The 10,705-nt window shown below is 46.5% G+C and overlaps 1 protein-coding gene across 1 annotated transcript in view; it reads right to left on the bottom strand.

The window, feature by feature from the left end:
* The window catches only part of PLXDC2 (plexin domain containing 2), a 253,479-nt gene extending 250,069 nt beyond the window's left edge, over positions 1-3,410 (bottom strand). Inside the window, exon 1 of the mRNA XM_015619087.3 lies at positions 2,632-3,410. Within this exon, the coding sequence (XP_015474573.1) occupies positions 2,632-2,740 (109 nt within the window). The 5' untranslated portion in view covers positions 2,741-3,410. The remainder of the gene's footprint in view (positions 1-2,631) is intronic.
* Between the last annotated feature and the right edge of the window lie 7,295 nt (positions 3,411-10,705).

Below are 10,705 nucleotides of genomic sequence, written 5' to 3' on the forward strand. Positions count from 1 at the left end.
GGGATGGAGGGATGGAGGGATGGAGGGATGGAGGGATGGAGGGATGGAGGCGGGCCGTGGCGGCCGCCGCTGCGCCCTCTGGCGGGGACAGCCCAGCTCCGGGCAGCGCAACCCGGCACAAAAGTCTGGGTTTAGAAACACCCAGGGGCAGCCAGGTAAATTCCGGCATGCCTAGAAAATTATTTCACTTGAATTGGTCCGACTTGATTTTCTGTGGTAAGATAATTCTAACGAGCTGTCAAAAAAAAATTCCTCTGCATTTTTCCCCGTCTCTGTTGAAATCAGAGCATATCCCTCCGGTAGCATCCTTAGAAATCCTCCCTGGCTCCAGCTCTGCCAGGGCTTACTATATGTTTCCATCTCTTGATACTGTTGTTCCATTCAGGTTCAAAAAGGTATTTTTTTACTGAGTGTTTGACAAAAAAAGGTAAACAGCATCCCCTTAAGAATTTGCAGCTACCTCAAACATTTATTCTTTAATTCTTTAAAGGTTTTATCTGAGCTGATCCAATGGGATACAGAAGGTGCTAAATAAAGTAAAACTTTGAAACATCACTTTTTAAATTTTGACTCACAAAACCTGAAAGTTGAATTTCTGGCTTTACACATTTCTCCTCCCTGATTAGACTATCATTGCCTTTTTTTTTTTTTTTCCCTCCAAATAGCTGCAGTATTACAAATAAGCAAATAAACAAACAAAAAGGAACTAAAACTCTGATTTTTACAATTATATTTAAATATTACTGTCATAATAAAGATTTTTTAATCAAGAACTACAGAAAAGATGCCAAAGTTATAAATAACTAGATATCAAAACTGACTTCAGATTGCCCATCTTGCTACTTAAGAAAACAACTACTTGATATATTTTCTTCAGAATGCATTAAATAACATTTGCCTGATTATAAATTCCTTCCTACTTCATATCATATTCAGAAAGACACAAGACATTATTTCAAGGATTTATGAAAAAAACAGTCCACTGGTAAACCTTCTACTTAGCACCTCCTGGTACAGACATTGATGACTACCACAATCTAATAGCCTAAATCAGTGATGTGTGGTGTTTATTTGCCCACTAATAAATTACACTTCATTTAGTCAGCACTAATATCTTATTGTCTGAATACATTGGCTGGAAGATAATAAACTTTGTGAGTTCAGTGCACTACCACACAAAATTGCAAGTCTCTTTTTCTAATACCACCGCTACACTTCCCCCCCCCCCCACCCCTTATAACTAACATTAACAAATACCAACATTTGTTGTCTACAGCTCTGAGTGTAGCAACATGGGGTTTGCAGCAGTACATGAAAACTCTCCTCCTGGATTTTCCCTTTGGCCCCAAGTGACATGTGAGCCCCGGCAACCTGCTGAGCTACCCCGTCGTTCAGCAATTCCAAAACTCAGTGGTGGGCCCCTGCCCGGGAAACTCCCGCTCTGTCTAGCGCATAATCTCACTGGACATTTCAAAAAACTACCCAGTCTCTCTTGTTCGGGTCAGTTACACAGTGACCACAAAACTTTTCACACTTGTATCAAAGCTTCAAGAGAAGGAAGAAGGGACAGTTTTGTTGCACCAGGGAAGCCAGCGGGCGGGTTCCATCTGATAATAATCTAGCTGGTGAATACACAGGCACAGCTTTTGAAAATACCTGTAAGCCAGAATCCGCTGCAGAAAGGTCCCCTGACACACAAACCCCACGACTTGTCTCACTATCGTCAAATGTGCCAAGCTTTCCTTTAGCAGCTTTCCCCTCCACAGCACAGGAATGCAGGATACAGAAGGCTTTAGTGATCAAAAGGGAACCCCATGCTGTGGGAAACAGTGGCCCAAGAGAAAGCACTACAGGTGCTGTGTATCACGCATTAACAGGTGTCTCCGAGAAGGACTGACAAGAGGACGCTGATACTTCACAAGCAAACTTAGTCAACAGAGCCTCTCGCTCCTAACGAGCAGGTCCCACAGCCTCTGGGGCTGCTTTATCTTTCTCCTTCTCCCAACGCCCAGTTTCCAGGGAAGGCTGCAAGGCACTGACTTCCGCGGGGGAGGAGAGTGCCCGCTAGCTCTCCCAGGCAGGATCTGCAGGGAAACTTTGCCATCCCTCCACGGCTCGCTGCCGGCAGAGCAGGGGCCCCCGGTGCGGGAGCAGAGGCTGTCGGGGCGCCTCTCCCGGGGGCTCCGTCCCTCCCTTCCCGGCTCTCGAGGGGAGCCCCTCACGTCTCGTACATGGCTGGGAAGGAGCTCCGGGGACCCCGCGAAAGCTGGAGAGGGGAACACCGGCTCCCAGCGATCGCAGGGCAGATTCATTACAGGAGGAAAGTCCCGAATTCTCATTAAAATAAGAAATGAAGTCACAGAGAGCTGTTTCCGGAGAAGCTAGGGTAGGGAAGGATGAGAAGCCGGGACCCCGGGCCTCTCTCGGGAGAAGGGGGAGCCAGCCCCGAACGGCGTTTGCCCTCTCCGGGTACGCGGCCCGTGGAGCAGCCGGCAGAGCCCACACCGCACACGGGGAGCTGCTGAGGCGGCCCAGCCCCCGGCCCCGGCCCGACCCCGCCCCGGCCGCGCTGCCCCGGGCTCCGCGGAGCGCCCGGGCCGGCCCCGCCCGGCAGGTACCGGCCTCGCTTACCGTGGCTCTGCCTCGGCGTCTCCCCGCCGGCGAGCTGGCAGCGCTCGCTCAGGCACTGGAAAAGTAATAGAAATCCAGCGGCTAGTTTGCTTCTCCGCAGCCTCGCCATAGCACGGAGCCTGCCGAGACAACTCTCCGGGTGCGGGGTGCGCGCCGCTCCTCGTCGGTGGTGGGGAAGTCCGGGGGGCGGCGAAGAGCAGCCCTAGCAGGCGCCGAGCCGCCCTGTCCTCGGAGCAGCGCTCATACAGTGGGGCGGCGGGGACGAGCCGCTGGGGCTGCAGGCGCCGGACCGGGTCTGGGGGGCGCTGGAAGGAGGTGGGGGGAGCTCCGTCCCCCTAACTCGCGCGGCCGAGCCGCTCTCAGTCCAGCGGCATCACCGCTAGGGAAAACAAGCCCAGCCTCGCTGCGAAGTGCCAAACTCTTCCCTCCTCGCAGCCTGCTGATAGATTTTAGGAGAGCCACTGAGATCCTCCCTTCCTGGCTTGCCCCCACCCAGCTCCCTTCCCCCGCAGGGTGAGGCAGGGTGCCTGAGGGACGGAGCCTCTCCTCGGTGTGCCTCTACCGACTAAAGCCCTCCGAGGGAAAGGAGCGGGGAAACGTTCCAGCCGGAGCCAGCGGACCGGCCCCGAGTACGGGGGGAGCAGGACCCGGAGGGCGGGCGGATGCGCCGCGGGAGAGGATGCGCGGGCGGCGGGGAGGCAGGCGGGGACGGACGAACAAGTTCTCTCTCTCTCTTTCGGGGCGGTTTCCGCGGCCGGCGGCGCTGGTGCGGGGCCGAGGGCAGCGGCGTGGGGCGGGCGCTCCCCCGGCCCGCAGGGCCCCCGCGCTGCCGCCACCGCCGCCCGCCGCGCAAGTGCGGGCAGGGGGCTCGCCTGAGGCCGGTCCCGGCCGCCGCCGCGCTCTGCCCCCCGCCCCCTCCGCAGAGCGCGGTGGGGCGCAGGCGCCGCGGCGTCCCCGTCTCTCCCGCCGCTGCCGGCGGGGCCGCGCTCCGCACGGCGGTCCCGGGAGGCGCTGCCGGCCGGGCACCTGGCCCCGGCACCTGGCTTCGGCACCTGGCTTTGCACCTCGCCCCCGCACGGCTCCCGAGCGGGGCGGGTCGCTGCCCGCAGAGCCGGGAGCCTCCGCTGCACCGTGAGGGCCGGGGGAGGACGGCGGGCGGCGCGGAGACCCCCGGGCTCCGCGGGACGGGGAGAGCCCGTCTGCTTGTTGAAACGCCTGCTTGTTCAGAAGTTGCTGTGTAAACGGGCGTCAGCTGCGCGGATGACTACTGCAATAACGCCCAAACCCCCTAAATCCCCTTCCCCGCTCCTCCTCTCCCCCAGAATTTCCATGTGCTTTCGGGTATGGCAGCCTCCCTTCACACACACACACACACACCCACCCGTCCACTCCCTCCCTTTTATTTTCTATTTCTCCACAAACCGAAGAGTTGTTTATGTATACTCTTCACTTCGAAAGTGCAATGCAGGGAGGGTTCTGCCTGCAAAAAAAATTATCTGCATGCTTGATTAAACGCACCGTGAATAATCCCATCCCCTACATTAATCTGTGAACAGCGGCACGGAGACAGAAGCGAGCAGAGGGCACATCAATCAAAGCAGACAAGCCAAGGGGGCACCGGGGACCGGGCGGCTGCTTTTTACCAGTTCAGCAAACTGTGGAGCTCGTAATCAGCTGAGCAACATGTAGAGAGCCATGAATGCACCAGCCGCTCAGCACTTGCTACCAAATAATTAAATTAATTAGGACGGCAATTAAATTAATCAAATAAATAGGTCTACGGAATGTCAAACATAGCAGATAACTAATAGTTAATCACAAAAGAGCAACCAGTAACAAGACTGTTTTTCTTTAATTTACCACTGCTCCTGAGATTACAAATTCATCAGTTCCATTGTGTCTTGCTCTTTAATCATTGATGTGTTTATGTGTAAATCAAAGCAAAACACCCATGGGTTTAAGAAGTATATTTGAAGTATAAGGGGAAATTTTCTTAATCTTTTCAATGTATATTGAAATATGATCATGGAGGGTATCATCAATAAGGTTTATATTTCAGTTTATAGTGGGCCTTTCTAGTTTAAAGCTTCTTGCACATACTCTTAAACAAAACAAAGCAAAAAGCAGTCCAAGTATTGCCACAAATAACTGCAGAAAATATACTCTATATTCTCTATATGAGAGAAAATAATGCTGGTGACTTTATGCATCAGGAATGAAATCCTGGCCTTGTTGAAATCTGTGGTTATTCAGGGAGTGTTACTACCTTGTATGCCAGGTGATCTGGATAATGCCACAGATTTTTGTGCATAATTGGTCGAGCTATTGCTGCTTCTTAAACAAAATGTAAGACAGAGGTTTCTTCGTGCTACTGGAATACATTTGTCCTTGACAGTTGGTCAGGTTGCTCAGTTTACCCAAAGTTTTGCTGAAGTTGCTGTGAGGTTTGTTGAGCTTTTGGTCTTTACTGGAAGGTGTAGAGAGGTAGTCTTAAAGAAAGGCTGATCACTCTTTCAGTTGTTTTTCAGCAAAACTATTAGCTGACACAATAAGGTTTGTAAGACCTTCATAATGTTTTCATCTTCTTTTGTCCTTTTTTAAAAATAATAACAAAAATGAGATTATTGTAAAATTATAGTGAATCTTAAAATTCAAAAGATTTGAAGGATTTGAGAAAAAAGTTTACTAAATAAGTAACTAATAAGTAATAACTAGAAAATAACTAATAATAAATATTTAGTACTAAATAAGTACTTAATAAATTTTGCTAAAATAAGTAACAATTCATCAAGCCTATTATGTGTATAGTATAGAAAAGCCTAAATGAGGACAAATAATTTTTTTTCATTTGTTCTTTCCTTCTCGGTCCTATAGTTTCAGAGTTAGATTCTTCAAAGATATACAACAAAAACTGCATGCTGAAGAAAGGGAAGGATTAGCAATAGACAGCTGAAGCGTGCAGTTGCAGATAAAAGTGTCAGCAACCTACTAGGTCCCACAGTCCAAATTTTCTGTGTTCTGTGTTGTTGTGGGCCAGTTTTGCAGTGTGCCTGCTGCAAGGCTAGCACAGAGTCACAGCATTCAATATGTCTTGTTCTCCACAGAAAATAAACTGCATCCTCCAAAGAAGGCTGCATACATTGTGCTTCTTGTACTATAAAACATCATTAGAGCATAGCTTATATTTGTATAATTGTGTGCAAAAGTACAGGCAAGAATTTTTATTGCACTTAAAAAAATGAAGAAAAAGCCAGAGATGAAAGTTAATAATAAATCTTATAGTGATTAATGACAACATGTCATTGCTGTAAAGGCGAAAGTTTACACATTTGTTGTTACTTATAAAGCATAAGTAAAACTGCAAGAACAACTTCATGAAGGCTATGTGATGAGCTGTTTTTACTTGGAACACAGTGCCTGTGATAAATTTACATTACTCTTATGTGCTTTTACCATCTCCATCCTTGCACATTATCTCACCTCTCTTAGGTATCTATCTTGAAGTGGCATAAAGAGCAGTGTCTCCATAGAACCAAGTGTTCCAATGAGAACACTTCCACCAGTCAAGATCATGTCATTGTAATTTCTCTTCCTGTGAAATCCATCCCTGTTTGTAACATCAATCACACAGGAAAAAAGGGTGGGAACATTCTCTCTGTTCATTGTGTTCTACTGTCATACTGCTTACAAGTGCCTGCTCTCACTTACATACTCATTTAAGAATTAAGGGTTTGTTGTTGTAGTTTGTTTGGTTTTTTAATTTATTTTCATTTTTGCATCAACATAGTCTTTTCAACCTACACTATTTCTGGCCTTATTGCATTACTGATTCTGAAAAACAGAATTTTAAACATTTCTTTCCTCTGTCTTTTTTAAGGTGTTGCTAGCTATCCTGCTTTGATAGATATAAGAGAGGTGCCTCTCAACTGCACTCTAGTGCTAGCCTGGAACAATATTTTTTGCATTTGAGGAGTTGGGGAAGGATATCTCTGCTTAATTTGGGAAAAAGAAACTGCTAGGGATAATTGCAGCACTCCTGAGAAAGGGAGAATATAGCTATATTCTCTTCCAAGAAAAAAACAGTTTTCCTCTTTGGTGAACTTGCACTTGCTATTATTCTGCAAAGGATTGTGTCTGCATATTAATAGACATCCTACAACCATCAGTATTTTCTGCTGTAACTGAGTGGTATCTATCAAATAACCTACTTTCCCAACTGCAGGGAGAAAAAGATTTAGATAATTAATTTTGGAGCCATAAATAATACTTGATCTGCCAGAAGTAGTCCCCACAGGGACAAAATGGATTATGGGACCCTTATGGAGCAGGTAGTCCACAGCTTGATGTTACGAGTATCACATATTGAAGCTGCACATGGCCTTTAATCCCTGGGGGTGAGTTTGCCACCGAGATTCACCTCCCTCCCTTTGGAGCTCTGGGCTGGTTAGGGCTCAAGAAGGTGATTTGTGTAGCTATTGGGAATTTGGCTGAGGCATTAGGCTTAGTGTTGTCAAAAGGAGGTGTTAGAGCTGTGAACTTAGAGGGCTGCCCAGCTGGCAGCCGCCTTTGATTTTGCCAGTTCAAAGGAGGAGCACAGCATTTTAGTTGAGTCACTAAAGGCCGCTGCAAAACTCAGATGTTAAGCATGAGGCAGAGAGGCAGCTTCCTTGTTAAACAGGGAAATACAGCAACTCTCCAGAGAAGCTGCAGTGCACTTTTAAACAAGCCTTTGCTTCTTTCCCTTTTCCCCTGGCTGGGAGAGCCTTGAGTCTCACCACTCAGCTTTATTTTCTGGGAAAAGCACTGAGGTTCCCTTTCTGGTTAAGTCACATCCAGTAGACTTCAGCTAGATTCCTTGTAACTCTCTGTGAGGTGCTATGCACAAATACATGAGTTTGCATAATTGTGCCTAATTAGAATCCGTCCGTAGTGTGGCTCTAAGAGCCGTGTAGTTAATGCCAGTGCAGCTTTGTTCAGAGGAGCTTTCTGCTTATCTCTAGGGCAGCAGGACTGCAAACCTCCCACATGCACTGCCTTTTGCCTGGGCCATAATGCATGGCTGGGGAGAGTTTCTTTTGGGGTAAAGAGAGTTCAGATTCATGGAGTGGTAGACACTTTGTGATGTGGAAAGTAGAATTCAGTCTCATTATCTCACACACTGATAAAGTGGTTCACTGGAAGTTCGAGGAGGGGAAAAATTAAAGAGGAACTTTTCAGCAAGCAAGGCAGCATAAAAAAATAATAGGGTTTGAGGTTAAACAAAAGTTTAATCCAAAACAGTATTGATATTTATTTGAACTCTGATTTTAAACTAATGGAATCGGTTTTGAAATGGAACATACTTCCAGAATGAGAAACCAAAAAGTTCCAGCTAAAGATCAATTATTTGAACTCAAGATGCTTCAAACTTATTCTTTCAATGAATCTGCCTTTGCAGCAACACTGACACAGGCAAAAGCAATGCTGCACCAAGCAATGCCTTTGCCTGCTGGTGATCAGCAGCTATGTTACTCAGCTTTGAAAGCCACAAGGCAGCAAATCCCAGAACAGGACCTAGGAGTTCCAAGTCACACACCTCAGCCCTGCAGCTCCAGAAAAGGATGTGGTTGTGACCCTAACTTGACTTATGTCCAGTACAGTGATAGCTATGAACCCAGGACTGGAGGAGCTAGAAGGTTTCCTGAACGCTTGTGGCAGGGGCAGGTTTAACAGAGAAGTTAATATTTCAGTATAGCACTGGTCAGCAGGCTACTTTAAACCCATAGGAGAACTGTAAGAAAGTTAAGAGTGACACAAAAGAGAAAGCAAGCATGGAAATGAGAGAAGAAAAAGGCAATTTTGTCAGTGACACTGCTGTGATGGAAACCTTATTTATATATGGATTCAGACTTCTGTGTGATGGACTATATATACACAATACCCAAGCCTTTTTTCATGGATGGCTACAGGGAAAGTAGGAATGGTGGCAGAGCAAATCATCAGTTCTCGTTTAGCCAAGGTAGTGGGCCTTAGCACAGGATAATATTCAGAATGGACACATTTCTTAGTGGACATGGTGCTATCAGTAGTCACTGAAGTAGTCAAGAAAACTAAGAAAAAAATTTGCAGCTACAATTAAAACCAAATCAACCTCAAACACAGCTTTTAAGTGGCCACATTTTCCAAGAAAGCAATCTTTACTAGAATCTGCAGAAGCATGCCAAGCTATTCTTCACTAAGTCCTTTCTTACTTATGATCTGGACCTGGTAGGAGGGCCTGAGCAATTACTATGGCCCATACAGTTGTGAGTGGAGTTAACATTTTTAATCATTTGAGACCAAAGAAAGAAATCTGCTGCTGAGCACAGCAGGGGAAGGCAGACTGGGGTTAGGACTGGTGTTAGAAAAAGTAATTGGCTTGGGATTAGGTTTTAGGTCAGGAAGCCTGGGAAAACTTTAATGCTAGAATGATCTTAAGTGCTTAGCTGAGACAACTGACACAGGAGTAGCTGTGACACTGGCCTGTAGAAGGTCAATGCTTGGTGTTAATGATGGTTGGGGGGGTGGGGGAAAGGGACAGCTGCAACAAGTAGCCAAAGTTTGGGAGTTAAGTATTGAAAACAACTGCCCCATTTCTGTGCAGTGGCCCCAGCAGCGTAACAATCTGCTGCTGCACATCCAGCAGCCCGTTTGTCATTCCAAGCTTGCTTGCACATGAAACCACACCACAGATTTCTCTAGCAGCCAAGAAGATCTCTGTTACTTGGAATGCCCCAGCTTGGTCTATTATGGGCATCAAGACTGCAATATGTCTAAAGTACAGCTCAGATATGACACTTTTTCTTCAATTCAACACTTGAAAGAAGTAATGCTATTGAACAAGTGTCTCCCTTAAATGTGAGGACTAAGCAGCACAGAACTTTGGCTTCCTCCCTGCTATATGGGCTGGTGTCTCTAGGCACAGCTGTTGTATCTGATGAGCCATAAACCCTGAAACCTGCTTCAGAAGAGTGCCATCATCCCCAGCAGAGATTCCAGGACCACACTGAGGTGGGCAAACAGGGAACTGGCCAGTTAAACTGACCACAGAGGTCACAGCCTATGCAGGCAGGGAATGGAGTGTGTCAGTAACATTGTTTTTAACAGTGGTTCCATTGAACTGATCTGAATCACATTCAGTACAGAGCTGATATGGCTGTGAAGAAATAAGAAGTACAATTACTTAGAAGCTGTGTTGTCTTAGTTTCACCTTTGCATATTTCCTGTGTGTTGTCATGGATCTTAAAATGCTCTGTCAGCATTCAGTGTGTAGGAATGCACAGCTGATGTGCAAAATGCCACTGTATCTTGTGCTGATAGCAAGCTTAAGGAAGGGATATATCTTCAAAGAAAAGCATAACCTAGCAAGTTTACTTCAATTCAGCCACTGTGGCAATACTTCCTTTGCCAGGGAAATCTTTATAAGAAGGGAAGAACTCTCAGGAGCAGATGGATGCTAAAGAAAATGAATGTCTCCTTTTATCTTGTTTTGAAGTGGTCCTTTCTTGGTTATCACAGGTTGAAGAAGGTTTCTCTAGTGATTCCTGTCTCCAAGAAGAACAAAAATTATTTAGTCAGAGGTAGGTATACCCATCTGCCAGGCAACAGGCTTCCTCCGGGCAGGAAGTTCTGTAAGTAAGGCTTCCCTGTAATTTGCCCCTGCACTTTGGTCCAAACTACCCTTGAACACCTTAACTGCTGTATAAACATTAAAATGTGATTTTTTTTCTGAGTTCCACATACACCATGGAGCCTGGCTGTGTGCCTAATGAGAAATGGTAAGCAACTGTCCAGTGAAGGGTAGCTCTTATTTGATGATTTTTCATGTCAGAAATCCACCCCAGATAAGTGTTTATTGTGAGACTTTGATCTCAAAGATTTAGCTCTCCCTGCAGAACAAAAGCAGATGCTTGGTAAGCTGTAGCTGTAGTCCTGACAACCCTTTCAAATGTCTAGACAGTGGAAAGAGATGATTACATCCTCTTTTAAACTCAACTGCAACAACTCAACACACCGTGTTTACTTCAGGATGAACCTATTTACACTGCCTTGTTTC

The sequence above is a fragment of the Parus major genome, chromosome 2 (assembly GCF_001522545.3).
Source record: "Parus major isolate Abel chromosome 2, Parus_major1.1, whole genome shotgun sequence".
Lineage (NCBI taxonomy): Eukaryota > Metazoa > Chordata > Aves > Passeriformes > Paridae > Parus > Parus major.